The 20976-nt window shown below is 56.3% G+C and overlaps 1 protein-coding gene across 2 annotated transcripts in view; it reads left to right on the forward strand.

Annotated features, from left to right (window-relative positions):
• Coro2a (coronin 2A) overlaps nucleotides 1-20601 on the forward strand; it is a 57251-nt gene extending 36650 nt beyond the window's left edge. For both annotated transcript variants that reach the window (XM_047524917.1, XM_047524918.1), the window contains exons 3-12: nucleotides 6672-6788; nucleotides 10058-10207; nucleotides 11589-11768; nucleotides 12441-12557; nucleotides 13317-13421; nucleotides 14068-14164; nucleotides 15245-15357; nucleotides 15715-15805; nucleotides 16736-17010; nucleotides 17883-20601. In XM_047524917.1, the coding sequence (XP_047380873.1) occupies nucleotides 6672-6788; nucleotides 10058-10207; nucleotides 11589-11768; nucleotides 12441-12557; nucleotides 13317-13421; nucleotides 14068-14164; nucleotides 15245-15357; nucleotides 15715-15805; nucleotides 16736-17010; nucleotides 17883-18008 (1371 nt within the window). In that variant the 3' untranslated portion in view covers nucleotides 18009-20601. The remainder of the gene's footprint in view (nucleotides 1-6671; nucleotides 6789-10057; nucleotides 10208-11588; nucleotides 11769-12440; nucleotides 12558-13316; nucleotides 13422-14067; nucleotides 14165-15244; nucleotides 15358-15714; nucleotides 15806-16735; nucleotides 17011-17882) is intronic.
• The last annotated feature ends 375 nt before the right edge of the window (nucleotides 20602-20976 follow it).

Consider the following 20976-nt stretch of genomic DNA (forward strand, 5'->3'; position numbering starts at 1 on the left):
GGCTAGGGCCTGAGGGGCGGATGGACACTGTGGGTACTGGGAGGAGGAGGGGTACTTCCCCACTGGGCGCTCAGGCCACACTGACCCTCGAGCCTGCCTGGCCATGGGCACCCTGCTCAGACACCCCCGGGCTCCCACAGCCTGCGGGGAGTGACCACCTTCCTGCTCACGGTCTCCCAGGCAGCCAGGTCTGGGGCCTCAGGGCCTTCCGAGGCACCCACCTGCTCCCCTGCCGGATTCCCCGCCTGGAAATGCACGTGGGGCAGCCTGGAGGTTTTTGGAGTTTCTTCCTGTTCCAGGGCCTGTTCAGCCAGGAAAGGAACCTACTCAGAGTGGCCTCTCTGCCTTCAAATGCAAGGAGCTGGCCCAGGACAGGGGGCAGATGTGACTGAGGGTCCCCAGAGGGCCAGCAGCAGGGAGTGGGGCAGCGGGAGGGGCCTTAGAGAGGCCGCACAGGGCCTCACCTTCCACCTGAAAGTGGAATGAACCATTTTGGGAGAAGGTGAGCTCCCGTCCCCAGAGGTGGCCAAGCCGGCTAGCAGGTGACTTCCACGGTGCACTGCGGGGCCCTGTGGGTCGTGGTCCACCGCACACCCTCCGCGACCTCGTCTGTGGGCTTAGGGAGTGGAGGACCCATGACTCTGGGTGACGCTGTGCACTGAGTCCTCTGGAGACTGGTGTGGTGTGGTGGTGGGGATGAGGGAACCCTCCTGGCCCCTCCTCCACTCAACCACCGTCCCCAGCTGGCCGCCACCCTGCGTCTCGCCCTTGCAGCCTGGACATGGTGCCTCTTTCCTTTGGTCTGTCTGTCTGTGGGGTCCAGCCCTGAGCCCTGGGCAGAGCGAATGGTTCTATGCCCACGGCCCCACCCCACCTGCCTGGCCTCTCCTCCCACCTGCTCCGCCCACCTACCTTCCGCCTGGCCTCCTCTTTTAGATCCAATTTGAAAGCCGCCTCCTCCAGGAAGCCTTCTCTGACTTATTCCCTAGACCCCCTCTTTCCAAGTCCTGAATACATTGCATTTTTCTTCCCTCCAAGTTAGGCAGGGACCAGGAGTTACCCGTCTCTGTCACCACTTGCCAGCAGCGTGTGGCCTGGCACAGAGGAGGCGTGGTGAGGCCAGCAGGAGGGGGACCAGGGCCCCCGAGGAGGCATCCCCAGCTCTGGCTCCTCGTGAACTGGCTCTGTCCCCTTCTGCATGACTGTCACGCGCTCCGAGCCCCAGTTTCTGCACTTGGCGGGGCTGCTTGTACTGCTTCCTGGGGGTTTTTGGGACGTCAGCGATGCGGCCAGCACATGTCTGACTCCTAAAGAAAGACATTACAGATGTGGGGACGGGGCCAGTCCCGCTCTTGAGATGGTCCATTGGAATACGGGCAAGCCACGGGGTGGTCACCGGGGCCCCTGGAGCAGCTGCCCCCCAGCGCCGGGAGCGACGGGAGCCCCTCAGAGAAGAGGCTCGCCTCACGCCCAGTGGAACATACCAGCCACATTACGATCCGGGCTGGCGGGGGCGCAGCCCAGGGGGGTGCCCCTGCTCAGCACGGGTCGAGGCCACGGCTGTGACACTGTTACAGCAGTAGCCACGCTCCTGTTGTTATGGGGCGCAACTTAAGAACAGACCGCTCACCACTGAGAAGTCCAAATCTGAGGGTCTTTATTAAGCTGGCCAGCTGATTGTCTCACACAATGCCCCCAAAATGGCTGCTGGGAGAACAGCCCCGACCACAGGGTTGTAGGGGTTCTTATACCAAAAATCACATTAATCATAAGTGTCTGTTGCTATGATTTGAAGTTACAAACTAACACCATGAGATCATCAACAGAGGGGGAAGTGGGTTACCTAGTACAAACTAAAGAATGGTTACTGATAACCACACAGTTACCGTTCACATAGTACATGTTTAGGAGCAATAGGGATCAAAAGAGCAATTTTTTATTACATAAGAATTGTCATTTTGTATTGCTAACCATGTCACACTAAGTAACTGAGGATGGGCACAGAGGCGGGACGTCCCATGGGAAAAGCTTATTCCCTACGTAACATGGAGTCTCAGAGCAACATGGAGTCTGTCCAGTCATTTCCCCCATAGTCTGGCCTAGAACATTCTCAGATCTGTCAGCCCGTCACACTGCGAGTGCTCGGGGTCACCACAGTGGCCTCACAGCCTCCCCCCGCCTGGCAGCGGAGGCCTGTCCTCCACTACCCCCTCCGCCTGCCGCAGGGCAGCCCTCAGAGACTCGGCTGGCCCTCTCCCAGCAGGACCGCCAGCCCGGCACCCCAGCCAGGGTCCTCTGCAGCCTGCCAGGGAGCAGGTGTACCTTCCTTGATTTAGAGCCTGTGTCCCCATAAATCAGAGGCCTGTCCCTAGCTGAGTGCTGGCCTAATGGGCAGAAAGGTAGAAATGGCCTCCTGTTCATAAGTGTCCCTGCCCTGACAGGCTTTTAGCAGCTCAGTCAATAGCCATCAGACTGGCTCAGGTCCGCTGATGCCGGTGGTCTCAGGGGAGGCCGGCCATGCTTGTCTGCCGAGGAGGAGAAGCTGCCTGGGGCTGGGCTTCTGCTCTCGAGGCCTGGAAGGAGCCCTGGCCCCAGCTCAGCCCTCTGAGTTGCCGCTCCTCTGAGCCAGGCCTGGTCCTGGGACAGCTTCCCGCAGCCTGTGGCTCCCACTCAGCAGGACGAAGGAGGCAAGAGGTGTGGGGAGTTGCCTCCTGTCAGCCCAAGGCCAGCCTAACAATTAGTGCTTCCTGAGAAACCTGCAGGGCAGACATGAGGGCATGGCCCCGGGCCAGAAACTGGAGATAAGGCTCTGAGAGCAAACCAGGGCCCTTAGCAAAAGGTTCAGTACTGCTCGTGCCCTTTGACCCAGGAAGTGATCCAAGAAAAGGGAAAGGCTGAGTGTGGGAAGAGGGCCGGGAGGCTGACTCAGAAGGCACTCCCTGAGAGCACCGCTCTCCGAACACCAGAGAGAGGCTCAGGCGGAGAGGCCGGGGGCCCGGGCTGAAGCCTGGCTCTGGCTCCTCTCGGGCCCTCGCATTCCCAGTGACCTGGAGGCCAGTCCCTCCAGTCTGGCTTCCCCAGGTGTCAGAATGCTGTGATCCATTAGCGATTGCTGCCAGGGACGTGGGACGGGCGGGCTCAGCTGTGCGCTCACCTTCTCACCTTTCCTGGTCTCTGAGAGCCTTGGAGGTTTTTGTTGTTTTGTCTGTCTTGCTTAGTTGCCCCGACTGACCTCAAGCTCAGGATCCTTCCACCTCAGCCTCCTGGGATCTGGGCTTACAGTCGAGCACTCGGCTCCTTCTGGCTTATTGTGTGTGTGTGTGTGTGTGTGTGTGTGTGTGTGTGTGTGGTACTGGGCGGGCAGGGTTTGAAGCCACAGGAGGGCCCTGCCACGGAGCTACACCCCTAACCCTTTTTATTTTTTATTTTGAGACAGAGTCTCACTAAGTTGCTAAGTCTGACGTCAAACTTGTAATATTCCTGCCTCAGCCTCCTGAGTCACTGGGATGACAGGCGTGCACCACTGAGCCTGGCTATAGATTTTTTTGTTTTGTTTTATTTTTTGGCACCAGGGATTGAACCCAAGGGCATCTGACTCCTGAGCCACATCCCCAGCCCTTTTCGTATTTTATTCAGAGACAGGGTCTCACTAGGTTGCCTACAGCCTTGCTAAGTTGCTGAGGCCAGCTTTGAACTTGCGATCTTCCTGCCTCAGCTTCCCCATCGGCTGGGATTGCAGGCGTGTGCCACCACGCCCAGCTGTAGTTTTGTTTTTAAATACCTTTTTTGTTACCGAACTTATATAGCCAAAATTAGAGAAAAACAAGATGTCAGAAAACCACCCACATATCCCGCCATCTCGATAAGCCACAGTTAACATTGTGGTACATTTCCCTGTGTCCTCCTCAGCTCTGCTATGCAGACAGGCCCATGCGCACACTGCACCCGTGTTCCCCCCGTACCTGAGCACTCAGCACCTCGATCTTTGGCTTTTCAAATATAACATCTCACTTAACCTTCAACAATCTTGCAAGGAACAGATTATTTGCATTTTACAGAAGAGGAAGAGACTTGCAAGATTTGAACACGTGCTGGGTACGGTGGAAGAACCCTGTAAAAGAAGCGGACCGTTTGTCCATCTCACACATCAGGAAAAAATGACACAGGTCCAGAGTCTCTGAATGCGTGTGATCTTTTTCTCTCCTCCAGTGTGGGGCCCAGTCCAGGGTGAGGTGTCTGATGCCTTTTCCCTAGGGGAGAGCTGAGATGGGCAGTGTTTCCAGAGGAGCCCAGAATGGCCTCCTCTGCCTGCAAGCTACCAAGATGCATGCCCACCTAAACTTAGCCCGGTGAACCAGAGGCCCAGGGCTGCGTGTCCCAGTTTGCCCAAGGTGACCAAGAAGCCCTGTGGCCATTCTCACGGCAGCTGCCCACTTCACAGCCTCGTGAAGCAAGACCAGACACCACCTCTGCGTCATTTGCTCGGTCACAGTTGGACATGGTCTCTGGGGTGCCACACAGAAGCGCAGTGGTCAGCTGGGGGGTAGCTCAGCAGTAGAGCATAGGCTCAGCTGGGTTCAGTGCCCAGCCCCCCAAAAAGAAAGGAGTTTTTGCAAAGTCGGGAGGTGAGAGGACGAGGGGACATTCCCTGAGTCCACTCTGTTTTTGAAAGTTCCTGTGTGGGCGAGGGATGTGGCTCAGTGGTGAAGTGCTTACCTAGCATGCACAGGGCTCTGGGTTTGTCTCCATACAGCCAACTAAATAAATAAACAAGCAAACGTCTTTAAAAGAAAGTTCCTTTGGAGCCAGGCACGGTGGTGCACGCCAGCGACTCAGGAGGCTGCGGCAGGAGGATCGAAAGCTGTATTCCCACCGCAGCAACTTAGTGAGGCTGTGAGCAACTTAGAGAGTCCCTAAGCCACTTAGACCCTGTCTCGAAATATAAAATAAAACAAAAGGCTGGGAATGTGGCTTCATGGTAAAGCAACCCTGGGTTCAATATCCAGGATCAAAAATAAAAAAGAAACTTCCTTTATTAACAACTTGCGTCTGTCCCTTTGAATGGGGCCTAGCCCCTGGGCATATCAAGAGTGTTGGCTGGGTGGGTGGATGTGGGCCCACCTTCCTCCGCTGTCTCTTCCCCTATAAAGATGGTCAGGGGAACCTGAGGCTGGATGGTGGATGTGGGGGTGACTGCATTGGTGGACCAGGCCTGAGTCCTGGTCCGTGTGCTGTCACCGCCGCCCCGGGGTGCTGTGACTTTGCTGGCGTGGTGGTTCCTGGAGCCCAGGAAATCGGGGTCTGTGGGTGGGGTTGAAGGTCTGGGCTCAGGGCTGCAGGCCATGGGCTGCAGACCCGATTTCCTTCCTTGCACAGACGGGGAATTCTCAGCAGGAAAGGGGAGGGCGTGTTCTAAAGGAGATTCAGAGCGCACACTGTAGCCTTCACCATCGCAAAGCGAAGGAGGCGGTGGATCAGTGAATTCACAAAGCCGCGTGACCGTCAGCCTATCCAATTCCAAAATAATTGTATCGCTCCAAAAAGAAACCCCGTACTCACTAGAAATTCCCTACCCATCATCAGCTGCTGCCCCCCAGGGCAACCACTGATCTGCCCTCTGTCTCCGTGAATTTTTTTTCTTTGTACCAGGGGTTGAGCCCAGGGGCACTGAACCACTGAACCACAAACCAGCCCATTTTATTTTTTATTTTGTGACAGGTCTCACTCTAGTGCTTAGGACCTTGCTAAATTGCTGTGACGGGCTTTGAACTTTCCATCTTCCTGTCTCAGCCTCCTGAAGGCTGGGATTATGGATGTGGGCCACCGTGCCTGGCATTTTGGGGCTCAATTGATCATTCTGCCTCAGGCTTCTGAGTAGCTGGGACTACAGAAACACACCACAGTGCCTGGCATTTTATGTCTGTCTTTCTAATTTAGCACAGTGTTTTCAATATTCATCCATGTTGTACTGTGTATCACTACTTCACTCCTTTTTCTGGCTTGAATAATACTTCATTGTATGAATGCACAACATTATAGACAACCTTTCATTACTTGATGAGCATTTGTTTCCTCCTTTGGGGTATGTGTGTGTGATACTAGGGATTGAATCTAGGGCTTCATGCGTGCTAAGCAAGCACTCTTCCCCAAGCTATGTCCCCAGCCCTTTTTATTTAATTTTGAGATAGTGTCTTACTAAGTTGCTGAGGCTGGCCTTGAACTTGGAATCCTCCTGCCTCAGCCTCCCGAAGTGCTGGGATTACGGGCTTGCACCACTGCACCTGGCTAACATGGGAGGTTTTGTGGAGATCTGTTTGCATTTTTCTTGGAGATACACCTAGGGGTGGAGTTGCTGGGTCATATAGAAACTCCGTGTGTGACCTTTTGAGGAACTGCCAGTCTGTTTTCCCAAAGGGCTGCACCATGTTTCCCAGACCGGCCAGCAGGGTAGGAAGGGAAACTCCCTGCAGACCCCCGCCGCCGGTGCCCCTCTTCCACCCGCAGCGCTCGGATCCCCACACACACCGATTGTTCCCTCCACTTTACCCTGGAGGACACTGAGGCTCAGAGGTGTAGGAACTCCCCCGGGGTCCGCGCCCACACCTGTCCCTTCCACTCAGTGATTGCCGAGTGACCCACTGGCTCCTCTCCTTCTGGCCATTGTTTTACAGACAGGAAAGTTGGACCCCCACTACCCAAAGGTCTGTGGGCACCGAGGGAACGTCTTAGACATCAAGTGGAACCCTTTTGATGACTTTGAGATCGCCTCCTGTTCTGAAGACACCACGGTGAGCCTGGGCGCACGGGCTGCGAGGGCCTCCCTTGCCTGGCGGGGTGGGGCAGGCAGGCAGAGGGCATCCGCTCGGCTCCGGGCCGGCTCCTTCCGCACAGAGTGAGGTCACTGTAGGGAGCGGTGAGAGGCTGAAGCTCTGGGCACTTTGGGACTTGGGGACCACCCCTCCTCTCTGTGCCTGTTTCCCCACCTACGAAATGGGTTTACTAGCTGTGGCCCATCCAATGACGATCCAGGGAAAGTCGCAGCACAGTGGGAGAGCCCACCCTTGGGGGACTGCGGTGTGCTGCCAGGGACATTTTTATTGTGGTCAGAGAATAGTGTGCCACTCAGTGTCGCGGTCAGTGAGGAAGTGAACTACAAAATGATGGATGTGGGGGCCTTGTTGAATGTGGACTCCAGAAGGCCCGACGCGGCACAGGCCTGTGATCCCAGTGACTCGGGAGGCTGAGGCAGGAGGATTGGAAGTTCAAGGCCAGCCTCAGCAACTCATCAGGCCCTAAGCAACTCAGCAAGACGGGCTGGGGTTGCGGCTCCGGGGTTAAGTGCCCCTGGGTTCAATCCCTGGTACCAAAGACAAACAAAGAAACAAAGCCCAGAAAGCAAAGTAAAATATGGTCTCCAGAAACTTCCCAAAAGGTCTTCCACGATCCCAAAAGGTCAGTCCCACCAACTTTGTTTTCTTTTTTGAGACGGGGTCTTGCTAGGGTGCCCAGGCTGGCCTTGAACCCCAGGCTCTCCTGAGGCCTGCGACAAGACACCCAGCTTCCACCAGCTCTCTTGAGTTCCTGCTCTATACCAGAGACATCGTCCCTGTCCCCACGATGTTCCGTGGTTGTTTACTTAAAAGTCATCCGGTGGCTGCTCCTAAAATACAGAGGCTGTGGCTTAAAAGGCACAGACACAATCAGATGGTTAAAGTAAGGACGAGAGCTGTAGGTGTCATTTCCTGGGGCCCCCACGGCACTTTTAACTCTCAGGATACTGTGTCACTCAGTCTTCCCAATAACCGCACAGGGAGAATCTATTTCTGATGGACGAGCCCAGGATGGGCGAGGTGCAGCGCCTTGCCCAAGGTTACAGTGACAGGTCTGATTGACTCCAGAGCCCTTTCTCTGTCCATGAGCTGTGCCACTTTCCTCAGAGAGGCAGGTGGAGGAGACGGGGAAAGCCTAGAAACAGCTGTGCAGGCTGCAGCGGCCGAGTCCCCGGTTCAACTCGGCGCTGCCTGGCAGCCATGGCAAAAAGGGAAATAGGATGCCTTGCAGAAGCCTCACTGTTGGACCAGAGGAAACAGACCAGAGTATCTGGAAAGGAGGGCAGGACCTTCCAAGAGGCATGTACCATTTCCACATAGGACATTGCTGAGAAACGTAAGGGACAGTTTCACCAAAAGGGCAATCAGGGCCTATGACAGAGGGCCTTCTCCAGTGAGTGGGGTCTGCTGGCAGGATGTCGCTAGCTCAGCCCTCCCTCCCATAATCCCTTCCCTTCCCAAGCAGCCACTGTCACTCCCCAGGTGGCCCAGGGGCAGGCAGGGGGAACGGACTATTGGGATTGGGAGGGTTTGTTAGTCAGCTTTTTGTAGCTGTGACAAATACTTGAGAAAAACAATTTGGAGGAGAAAAGGTGTACTTTGGCTCCCGTTTTCAGAGGTTTCAGTCCATGCTGGCTCCCTTGCTCTAGGCTTGAGGTGGGGCAGAGCATCATAGCAGAAGAAAGCTGCTCATTCATGACAGCAAGAAAACAGAGGGACAGAGGGAGAGAGAAAGAGAGAGAGGGAGAGAGAGAGAGCGCCAGAGAGAGAGAGAGAGCCAGGGACAAGAAATGCCCACCTCAGGATGCACTTCCTCCAGCTGGGCCCCTCCTAAAGCTTCCACCGTCTCCTGCAAGGCCATCAAGCTGCTAACCCCTCCGTGGATTAATCCACTGACGTGGTCAGGGCCTCCTGGTCTCATCCCCGCCCTAAAGCCCCACCTCTCAACATGGCTGCCTTGGAGACCAAGCCTTCGAGAGCCTCTGGGGACACCTCTATCCAAGCCGTAGCAGAGGGGCAAGTGCACCCGTGGAAAGGGCTAGCTACCTCCTCCCTGCCCCCGGGCCCTGGGCTGGGCAGGTGGGATGGGCCACAGCAGATCTGCCCAGAGCCTGTGTCCCTGCCAAGTCCAGCCCTGCAGTGACAGCCCTCCCAGCCTGCTCTGCCCGAAGCCCGTGCTACTCCAGATGGAGTTCACTTCCTAGTTCAAATCCAAGGCCATCCGGAAATACATGTTAGCTGAAGCATTAAAAAAAAAATCTTCCACCTGAAAAAAGCATGTATCTCGAAGGGAACTATAATGCGTCACGTAGGGACCTGAGGACCTTGCGGGACAGTGAGGATGCCCCGGCTTCACCTCTGCAGCCTCCCCTGTACCTCGATTTGTATTCTCCAGGACGGGGGCTCCCCCTTCGCCGTGGCAGCGTCTTCTGTTCAGACAACACCACTCTAGAAGGAAGCCCTGGGCCCTCACCCGAAGCCCAGCCCCGACCCCACCCAGCCCAGCCTCCTGCCCGGTAGTCTTTCCTCCTCCAGGCCATCCACGCTTCCTCTCTAAATCAAGTTTGTCGCCACCCTGCCCTGCTCCAGAGTCTGCAGTTACTCCCTAGTGCCCTGAGATTACAGCCCAACCCCTTCATCTTGACATTTGAGACTCTACTCTGGGCCGATAGGGCAAAGAGAAGGAGGCTCACTACTCCGAGCAATGTTCCTAGGCTGGGAAGCAGATTTGCTCTGGCATCCAGCCTGGGAGACATGCCCGGAGTCCACACGCCTGCAAGATGCAGCCAGGCGTGGTGGAGCACACCTGTAGTCCCAGCACCTCAGGAGGCTGAGGCAGGAGGATCACAAGTTCAAGGCCAGCCTCAGCAATTTATTAAGGCTCTAAGTAACTTAAAGAGATCCTGTCTCAAAATAAGAAATAAAAAGGGCTGGGAAAGTAGCTCAGTGGTCAAGTACCCCAGGTTCGATCCCCAGTTCCGAAAATGAAAAAAAAAGGTGGCAAAGATTCCCTAGGGACCTATTTGGAAACAGACTCATCTCTGACCAAAGTCGGCCCCTGTTCTGGCTGGAGGACTAGGTGAAGCCCCTGTCCCTCCACTGAGTGAGGAGCGGCTACGGAGAGCCCCTCCCAACCTTCTGCTGGGCCCCGCCAGGATCTGTGGCTTAGGGTGGAAAGGTGCCAATGTGCCCTGGATGACACTCCCGGGACCATGTCTCCCTGCCAGATTAAGATCTGGGACATCCCTAAGCAGCTGCTGGCCAGGAACCTCACAGCCTACAAGAAGGAGCTGGTGGGCCACTCACGCAGGGTGGGCCTGGTGGAGTGGCACCCCACGGCCGCCAACATCCTCTTCAGCTCTGGCTACGACTACAAGGTGAGGCCACCGCTGGGTCCCTGCGGCTCCCCTGGCAGATCCCCCGAGCTGGGTGGTTCAGCCTCTCACGGTTCTGGAGACGAGAAATGGGGCATCGAGGTGCCCCCCACGGCTCCAGGGAGAATTCTTCAGTGCCTCTTCTGGCATCTGGGGGCTCCAGGTGTCCCGTGGCTGGTAGCCACATCATCCCAATCTCTGCCTCCGTTTTTACATGGCCACATCCCTGTGTATTCTCCCCTCTTCTTATAAGGACACCTGTCACTGGGTTTAGGGCCGGCCCCAATTTATTGTGACCTCATCTTAATTAACTATACCTGCAGAGACCCTATTTCCAAATAAGGTCACGTCTGAGGTTCTGGGTGGACAGGAGTGTTTTCAGGGGGACACTGTTCAGACCATTACTGCCTGCCTGGACGGTGCAGGCCGGACCCTCCACAGCTCCTCCTGCTCCCTTGACTGCCTGGCAAGCAGTTAATTGGGGCAGTTCACAGCACAGGAGACCTGGGTGTAATCCAACTTAGTCCCTGACCTGCAGTATGATCTAGGAATGTCCTTTTACCTTTCCTGGGCCTCAGTGTCTCAGTCTGTAGACCAGTAGGGTTGGAGAGACCATGGCAATGGTTTCCAATCCTCTAACTGTATTGGGGTTTACGGAGGCACTGCAGGGGCCTCTGTGGGGGGTAAGGAGGTGGCCGGCAGCCCTCGGAGGGTTCCGGGCCTTCCACAGCCCTCTGATCAGAAGTGGATTTCTGAAGTCAGGTGCGTGGTGTACACTGTAATCCCAGACATTCAGGAGGCTGAGGCAGGAGGATTCCAAGTTCGAGGCCAGTTGCTGCCACTTAGGGAGGCCCTTTCTCAAATCGAAAAATAGAAAGAGCTGGAGATGTCACTCAGTGATACAGTGAACCCGGGTTCAATGCCCAGTACTGAAAAAGAAAAAGGAAAAGGAAGCGCTTTTTAAAATCCGGGCAGGGTGTGTGCAGGCTGTCCTGCACGCAACTCCAGGGGGCGCTCTTCACATCCTAGGCTATGAGCGTGGGTTGCCTGGGGGCCTGCAGTGCCTCGCTCTCCCCATGGAGTGGAAATGCTGCTCACAACTCTGTGCACCCCCTAGATTGGCTGGTCCCCAGGTCCTCCCAGCATGCACGGTTTTCTTGCTCAAAGGCAGATGGCGTTTTCCTGTCACTGCCGGACCTCCCAGCTCCCCTCCTGCCACCGGCGTATGCCTCCTCCCCCTCTGTGCTGCTTGGCCAGGCTGCCAGCTGCGGCTTCCCTCCCGGGGATACCGGGTTTCACTGCAGCCTGGCCGACCAGCGGGCGCGTGCCGGTGGGGGCTGGGGCGAGGTGGCCTGAGCGCTCAGAGCCAGCACTCCGCCGTCAGGTGATGGTCTGGAACCTGGATACAAAGGAGTCTGTAATCGTCAGCCCCGTGAGGACGATCACCTGCCACCAAGATGTGATCCTCTCCATGTCCTTCAACACCAATGGCAGCCTGCTAGCCACGGCCTGCAAAGACCGCAAGATTCGGATTCTTGACCCCCGACTGGGAACTATCCTCCAGGTCAGTGCGGGGGCCAGGGTCTGGCTTGGAGTCCAAGAAGCAAGGGGCAGAGGGGGGCGGGGAGGCCTCCGAGAACAGCTGGCAGGGCCGTCAGCACCGGGCTGTCCCTGTGGGCAGCATCCCCATCTGGCCTCTCTGCATCACTGGGAACTAAGCATTTGGGGTCCGTTTTTCAGATGAGAAAACTGAAGCCAAAAAGCATGAAGCGTCTTTTGCACTTTATGAGCCAGGATTTGAACCTGGCCTAACTCCAAGACTGTGTGCCTCAGCTTGGTGACTGGCTGGGCTCGGGGCACCGCAGGAGTGAGCCCCGGCAAGCGCTTCTTACTCTCTGAGCCTCTCTGCTCATCGGCAACAGCAGGTGTTAGTCCTTCCTCTCAGAAGACAAAGTAGAACAACCGTGAGGCCAGCAGGCCCCCAGCCCCGGGCCTGGCTCACGTGGGCGCTCCGTACTCAGCAAGAATGTGCGGGCTTGCCTGTATCCTAGCTCTGAAAAATAGCGGGAGAATCTCAGCGTAGACGGGAGGGATCCAGGAAGGCTTCCTGGAGATGGTGCCCCGGGGGCTTCTCCAGCAACATCGGGGGCTCCTTCCAAGTGGGGCAGAAACCCAGCGCAGGGCCCAGGAGCCCCTCCCAGCATCTCCCCAGCACTGACCGTACCTTTCCCCCCAGGAAGCCAGCTACAAGGGGCATCGGGCCAACAAGGTGCTGTTTCTGGGGAACCTGAACAAGCTGCTGTCCACCGGCACATCCAGGTGGAACAACCGGCAGATGGCCCTGTGGGACCAGGTGGGCCTCAGGCACCCACCGCCCTCAGCTGAGGGCTGGGCTGCGGGCTGGCTTCCTTCACCCGTTGGTCTCTCACACATACTCGGCAGGGCCTGCCAGGGCTGGGGGTTCAGGGGTGAATAATGGGGATGTGCACTGGGCAAGGGCAGAGCTGGTGCAACTGGTGATTGAAGGAGTCGAGTGCCCCTGGGTTCCAGTGCCAATGCCAAAACAATACAATAAGCAGGGAAGGACAGGCAGCAGGGGAGCAGAGTGCGATCGGGTGTGCCAAAAGTGACTCAGTAACGACAAAGTGCTGACCAAACAGGCGGTGGGGGGTATCAGTGCTTTATGTCTTTATTGTGAGACTGGAGAATAGGCCCAGGGATGCTTAACCACTGAGCAACACCCCCAGCCCTTTTTATTTTTATTTTGGGAGGTTCTCACTAAGGTGCTTAGAGTCTTGCTAAATTTCTGAGGCTGGCCTCAAACTTGTGATCCTCCTGCCTCAGCCTCCTGAGTTGCTGGGATTACAGGTATGCACCACCACACCCAGCTTGTTTTTGTGCTTTAAAATGTTGTATCCACCTGAGAGTAGCCCACAAATTTGACCTGAATAACCAGGGACTTCTTACCCCAAAACGTACACACAAAGTCAGTATTCTCTCTTTCACATACACATGTGCACACACAGAGCATCATCCAAAAGATCCTAAGCTCAGAGCACCGCCCAGCCCCCCACGGGACTCGAGGACCTTCCTGGTCTCCCTTCCCTTGCAGGATAACCTCTCCGTGCCTCTCACAGAGGAGGACCTGGACGGCTCCTCAGGCGTGCTGTTTCCCTTCTATGACGTGGACACCAACATGCTCTACGTGGTGGGGAAGGTCAGCCTGGCACAGGAGGGAGTGGCCACCTGGACCCCTGAGGCAGAAGGCAGAGATGTCCAGACTTAGTCCCCCTGGTGCCCACCTAGGTCCTTGGGGGTGCAGGGCAGGGACAGGCAATAGCGACTGGCTACCCTTCCCCGAGGGAGGGCACCCTCTGCCACCTTCCTTGGTACCCTAGGAAACCCTGGGGCCAGAGCTTTACCGGACACCCCGCGCTTGTCCCTCCCCAACTCTGGGTCCAGGGGTTTCTCAGCAGGGCGCTCTGAAGTTTGGCAGAACAGGTCTCCACTGGGTAGGCCTGTCCCCCGTTGGGTATCTCGGGCCTCTTCTACCAGTGCCAGGATCGGGACTCCCCTCACCTCCAAGCCATATGACAACCAGAAAGGTCCCCCAGGGCTGAGGCCCCCAGGGTGTCTCTGAGGGCTCGCTGGTCTGACCCCGTGTGTGGCACTAGGGTGGACGTGGGATTCAGGCCCATCTCCCCAGAGCTTTGCCTGGCCTTGGAGGACTGAGTGGGGCTTTGGGTCATGGTTGGAGGACGCCCTCCTTCCTGCCTTGGCGAGGGGCCCAGCTCCCTGGTGCTCACTCTGAAAGCGGCCCGGCTGCCCGGCTGTGGGCTGAGTGTCACCTCCTCGGCCCCCAGGGAGACGGCAACATCCGCTACTATGAGGTGAGCGCCGAGAAGCCTCACCTGAACTACCTGACGGAGTACCGCTCCTACAACCCGCAGAAGGGCATTGGTGAGTGGGGCCAGAGCCGCTGGGGTGGTGGCGGCTGGAGCAGCGGCGGGAGGGCAGGCTCGGCGGCCCTGACCTGGGGGCCGTTGCCAGTAACACAATACTTACAACAGATGAGGTGCGTTTTGACGGGGTTCTCAAGGTCCAAGGTCGAGGGGCTGCATCTGGCGATGCTCTTCGCCCTGGCCCAGCCCCAGGGCAGCACCGGGCAGCACAGGATGAGTCAGGGACATGCATGTGTGTCGCTTTGGTCTCAGAAACCCCTGGGATTCAATCACCAGGACCCTTCCCTGATGCCCTTCTCCAATCCTGATCACCCCCGTCTCCCCACGCGGCAGTCGGATTGAGTTCCCAGCTCTTAACTCCTCACAGTGGAGATTGAATTTCAGTGTCTGAGGTCTTAGAGGACCCAGATATTGAAATGGGAACCTCCAGGGAGCAAGCTCCCTCCCCCTTTCTCTAGGGATTTAAGAAGATCCAACTTTTTATCCAGAAGAAAGCCACGTTAGCTGGACGTGGGAGCACATGACTCCAATCCCAGCTACTCAAGAGGCCGAGGCAGGAGGATGGCAAGTTGGAGGCCAGTGTGGGCAACTCAGTCAGATCCTGCTCAAAATGAAAACTAAAGAGGGCTGGGATGCGGCTCAGTGGTAGAGCACCCCCGGGGTCGACTCCCGGTACTGAAAAAAGAAAAAAGCTCACTTTAAACATGAAAACACAGGTGGATGAAGAGCGAGGTCTAGGGGACACGCACGCTGAGGCTGATCGAGGGCAAGCTGGAGTAGCCACGCTGGGAGCTTTGGGTGCCCGCGGTCCTGGGGCCGGCAGCGTCCGCGAGGCTGAGCAGAGCTGCCCTTGAGAGTTCACTGACGCGGTGGGGGGACCCCTGAAGGCAGAGGCAGAGTCCAGCGGTCCCAACCCCATTCTCCAGTGCAGGGCATTTGCTCGTGAGCTCTTTGCTGAGGGGAGGCAGCAGGAGGAGGGCAGTCTCCCTCCATGCCCAGCTGGGCAGCCTGGCCTTCCCCTCCTGCTGGTCCCTGTGACCAGCAGAACCTCTTAGCCCTTCCTGGCCTCTGTCCCCAGGTGCCATGCCAAAGAGAGGTCTCGACGTGTCCTCCTGCGAGATCTTCCGCTTCTACAAGCTGATCACAACCAAAAGCCTCATCGAGCCCATATCCATGATTGTACCCCGGCGGGTAAGCGTGGCGGGACCCTCTGGGAGGGAAGTGGGGGACCCTCCCGGAGAAGACAGACCCAGGGTTGTCAGGGCCCAGCCCCTCCAGCTCGTGCCTTGGCAGCAGGGGGCAGCTGAGCGCCGCTCCCGCAGGGGAAGGCCCTTCGCATGTCTGAGTGACATACCACTGAGGCCAGGAGCCCTGGGTCCCCCGCCTCAGCTCCTGAGCTGCTGTGTGCTTTGGGCAAGTCCCTCGCTCCCTGGGCCTGGGTTTCCTCCAGTCAGCGGGAGTGGTGGGTCCCGGGCTCCCGGCTTCCTCCTGACCAGCAGTCCACCCTTCTACCGCCCGCCCTGCGCCTCACCTGGACTTCTCCTGCAGTCGGAATCCTACCAAGAGGACATCTACCCGCCCACAGCGGGGGCCCAGCCCTCGCTGACTGCCCGGGAGTGGCTCAGCGGGATGAACAGAGGTGAGGAGCGGGGACCGGCCTGCGGTGGGAAAGCCGAGTCCCCGTGGCCCCACGTCACCGACAGCAGAAGGGCCTGTATTTTGGTTTTCCTGTGCCCTCAGAGGAGGGGCCCTGGACAGTCACACACATGACCAGGAAGGCAGGGGCTTGACCAAGTGGCTCAGAAGACTCCCTCCAGCTCCAGGCGTCTCCCCAGGGAGAACATCACACAGGACACCGCAGGGCCACTGAGCAGCCTCAGCCAGACTCCCCAGCCCGCCTCCTGGCTCTGTGGCTGCAGTTATTTGTCTCCTCTAGGCAGCAGCCCCCACCCAGGCCCACTCAGCCTGGCCTGCCTCTCTGTCCCCCTCCTGTCAGCGTGAGGGCCAGCCCAGCGGGAGGAGGGCTCTCCCTCCACGCCCAGCAGCTCCCTGTTCCGGCACTTTCTCCACCCCAGGTGAAGGGAGCCCCCTGGTGTCCTGGAAGAGCCTGGGCTGGGGGCTCAGAGGCCAGTGCCAAGGCCCAGTTCTTATAGCCCCTAGACAGGGCCTGCTCCTGCGCGGGCCTGTTTTCCTCCTCCATGTGCCTGAGGCCCACCTGTCCTGCTTCCCAGGACTGATGGGAGGACTAATGAACTTGGTGCTGGCAGAGTGCGACGTGGTGGACAGTCTTGATAGAGCCAGGACAGGCTTCGCTTGAGGAGCTCCTGGTGCTTCGGGGGGGGGCGCAGCCCAAACTGCGCTGTTCCCACAAACCAGCCTTCGCTTAGTCACACACGGGTATCCATATCCGGTCGTCCCATCCATCCATGGATTTGTGCCCATCTGCTGGTGGCTGGGCACAAATGCGCCTGTCGCATGTCCCTGCGTGTCTATGTCTGCCTGTGTCAGCGTCCCATGCCCATGTGTGGCTACCCAGTCCTCTTACAGCCCTTTGCTTCTCCCCTCCCAGAGCCAATCCTGGTGTCCCTGAGGCCTGGCTCCCAGCTGCTGAGCCCCCAGCCACAACCTCCAGAGAAACCCCCCCCCACCTCCATGGCCCGTACCTCACCCCTGCTCTTGGACCAACCGGCGAAGCGGTCTGCCGAAGATGGCCAGAGGCCCTTCCCCCAGCTGGAGGGGAAGGCACCGCGGTGGGCTGCAGAACACAGGCCCGAGGAGAAGAAGTCTTGGCTCACAAACGGCTTTGACATTTTCGAATGCCCCCCACCAAAGACAGAGAATGAGGTATGAAGCGGGTCTGCCGGGGGAGGGAGTCAGCGGAAGGGCCCAGAAGGAAGGAGGGAGTGAGGGGCGAGGCCGAGCTCACCGTTGGCTCCCCCAGTGGACCTGAGCACCAGCTGCTCTGTGAAGTGCACCAGCCTGACCTGCTGAGCACTAAAGTCCCTTCCAGGGCTGACCTTCTGGGGTTTTCTGGGCTTTTGGAGGCAACACCTGTTACAGTAGGGACTGTGCACCAGGTCCTGGGGCGGGGCTGGGTGAGCACATTCCCTCGGCAGCGTGAAGTCAGTGTGGAGGAACTAAAAGTGTAAGGGCAGGTGTCCCACGGAGGGCTCTGGTCGTGGCCTTGGAGCCAGGGGTTGAAAGTCTCTAAGCTTCAGTTTCCACATGTCCAGGGGGAGGCTACCAGCACTGCCCCCTCACAGCGATGTCATGAGGATTCAGGGGGATAATGAAGGCCCTTAGCCGACACCCAACATCTAATAGCTGTTCTCTACAGCAGCAACAAATGATGAGGTTAGTTTTCTAACCCCCCAGTTCCCCGAGGAGGAAACTGAAGCTCAGAGAGGATAGGTAAATGCCCAAGGTCACACAGTTAGCGATGGTGAAACACCAATCTTCATATTTCGGGGCCAGATATCCTTTGGTCCATCCCTTAGAGATCCAGGAAAGCAAAATATGTCTGAAACATCCCAGCCCTTTTTAATTTGTTGGGTAACTGAACAAGATTTTTGTATAAGATCCAGGCGACAGTTACCCTTCACTCATGTCATCACATCTACCTTTCTGAGTCTAAAGGGGGTAGTGTTTTGGCTTTTCTGCTGGGGACCTGCCCAGACCACGCAGGTGATCTTGCCCTCTGCCCTCTGCTTCCCCAGCTGCTGCAGATGTTCTATCGGCAACAGGAGGAGATCCGAAGGCTCCGGGAGCTGGTGACCCAGCGGGAAGTCCAAGCCAAACAGTTGGAACTGGAGATCAAAAACTTGCGGATGGGCTCCGAGTAGTTCTGAGCAGAGGCCTCTGCCATCCCCGCCCTCAGGGATGCCACTTGGCTCTGTGGGGAGGTCCAGAACCAAACCACAAGTCCCCCAAGAACAACCACTATTTCTATATTTTTTACCAGAAAACAAAACTTCTCAGTCACTGAAGGAGATTCCAGTGGGACGTGGTGCCGTTTCCTAATTTGTCTTGCAGCAGTGGCGTCTGCCTTGACTGTTCTTAGATGACGTCTTCTGTTGAAGTCTGTTTCTGAGGTCCACACGGAGCTGTAAGCTCCCGAGGGGAAGGAACGCTGTAGGCAGTTAGAGCCGGCAGAAGCTGGGAGGCCAGGCTGCCCTGATCTTCACGCTGTGGTCTGTAGCACGGGGGAGGCTGAGGCAGGAGGGCAGTGTCCACTCACCCCATTCCAACAGACAGCCCCTTCTGTTTCCTTGTCATATGTAATTCTGCTACTCAAAAACAAAGTTTTAGAAGTTTGAAAACCAGTGACCTGGCCCAACTCAATCAAGCTGAGAGAGAGGCAGGTGAGCCTGAGCTGAGCTCCCTGGTCTCCTGGCCTCCTGGGTCTATCTTTCTGCTGTTTCTGGTCCCCAGGGCAGGAATATGTCGGGTCTGGCCTCAACTGGGCCTTTACTGACTTACTGACCTCTTGCAAAGTCCTTCTTTCTCTTTTTCTCCAACTGGAGAAGGGGGACCCTGGAATGAGCGCCTCTTCACAGGATCTGTCACCAGAGACCTTGACCTGAGGAAAACCATGTGTGGGGCAATGACCTGAATTTGCTGCAGAAACTCACACTGACAAAGGGGTCAAGTTTAAGGTCAGGGAAATGAGTCACGATTTAGCCCAATTCTAGAACACAGACAGGCAGTTGAAACCTTCCTTTCCAGCCTGAATCAGCTGGATGTGAGTAGATACTGGCCCAGACGTGGGGATGCAGACCTTGGAGCTGTGTCCTTGACTGCTGACTACACAGCGCCTCCTGCAGGAGAATGTAGGCAAAAGAGCCCCCGCTCCCCAGGAAGTAGTGGGTCCCCAACACTGAGTACCAGCAGAGCCCTGTGGCCATCCACCCACGAGAGCTTCCAAAGAGGGATGAATACACCAGGTGAGAAAGAAGGACCAGGTGACCCTGAGGTTCCCTTCTGCCCCCAAAGTTTTCTGCATTCCTCCTTTGTGAATCTGTGTCCAGCAGCCAAGTCAGACTGGGGAAGATGAAAAGTAAAATCCATTCCTCCTTATCCAAGAGGAATGGACAATAAGTTTTCACCGTCACACCGGGTGACTCGAGCTCAGATGGGGACAGCAGGAGCTACCTAGCCTGATAGGCAGCACTGTACATTAGAATCCCCTTGGGAGCTCTCAGGAAATACAGATGCTCAGGCCTCACCCTGGACCCACGGAAGCTGACTTGAGGCCTGGCCCTCTGTATAAGCTGCCCAGGTGGTTCTGCAACTCGTCAAGGGTGGAGACCTGCCCCCATTAGTCCGTCAGTACCTATTTGCAGTAAGTGAGACTAGCGAGTGCCAGACTGGAGCCTGGGAATCAGCGCTCTAACTGTAGTCCCATCTGCCCCCGACCACCTGCTAGCTACAGCTGAGGTCCCCTGTCAGCACACACCAGAGTTCCACATTCCTTGTCTTGTTCTCTATTTCCTCAGTCACTGAGACTCACTCCCAGCCAAAGCAACAGCCAAGCTTGCCTTACTGTGCCGCAGAGCAAAAGCCAAGTCCCAGGCATGGTCAGAAAAGTAGAGTCCCAGGATAGAGTTACCATGTGCCCTTCATGTGTGGCCACTTCACAGTTTACACAGCCCCTTGTCCACTCACTGGCACATACTACTGGAACACAGGTCAGGCGAATATTATAATCCCCATGTCCAGAAGGGACGACCTAGCCTCAGAGAAGTGAAACCTTATGTCCGAGGTCATTGGCTGCCAAGCTGGTGGGGGCATGTGTGTGTGTGGGGGGGTGTTCAGGGAGCTTCTGAACATGACTGCCAGGTGCCATCCCTTCCCAAACTCTTCCCACCCCCGAGGGACCCAGACCACCCACCCAAAAAGAGGACACAGGCAGCTTTGAACAAACTTGTTTTCTCTCTTTTTTTTTTTTTTTTTTTTTTTAACATCTAGACTAAATTATTTAAATTATTTCACAGCAAGGGAGAGGGATAGGTAATTTTTATCAGATATTTTTTAAAACCACCTTTTTTTAAAAACTACATTTTTATGTTCTTGAGCTGATGGAGCAGAACATGCCCAGCACTGGACATGTCCTGCACTCAGACACTCTCCTTACTGCGGACCCCGGGAGCCCCCTTTCTGTTGACTCAGGAACTTTCCGAGGGTGAGGACAGTACTTGGAGATAAAGTTCGGCTGGTGTCCATCTTAGCTCTACAATAATTGTGCTTCCTGGAACAAAAGTCCAGTGGGTCATAGAGGAAACAGGAAGTCAGAAATCAATCTATGCTTTTAATATGAAACCGTGCCTGAAACAGTTTGAATGATTGTTTTAATGTTTCTCAAATTCCTTGTACCTTTGTAATAAAAAAAAAAAAAGAATAAAGAAATAAAAGCGAAAAGAGATGGAATTGTGCAAAGGAAAGAGTGTAACAAATAAACATCCGGCTAGACAGTTTAATACATGGAACTTTTCCTCTTCTTGATTTGTTTCACAAATGCCAAATAAGCAATTACTTTGGGTCCAGAAACAGGACTAGGAAACAGGTAGGACAGGTCCTAACACACGGACCCCACGTCTTTTCCTGGTGGCTGGGAGAATGGGGAGGCCCAAGCTGGGGGCAGTGCTGGCTGTTCTGGGCGGAGAAGCCGGGGAGGCTTCGTAGAGGAGGTGATAAGCCTAAACCCAAGGTTTTGTAAGCAGAAAAGAGGACATTTGGGGAGGTGAAGGGAACCCCAAGCAGTGAAAAAATGCATGTCCCCCAGTTTGGAAACAAGCAAATGTTCCGAGCGTC

The sequence above is a fragment of the Sciurus carolinensis genome, chromosome 14 (genome assembly GCF_902686445.1).
Source record: "Sciurus carolinensis chromosome 14, mSciCar1.2, whole genome shotgun sequence".
Taxonomy (NCBI): Eukaryota; Metazoa; Chordata; class Mammalia; order Rodentia; family Sciuridae; genus Sciurus; species Sciurus carolinensis.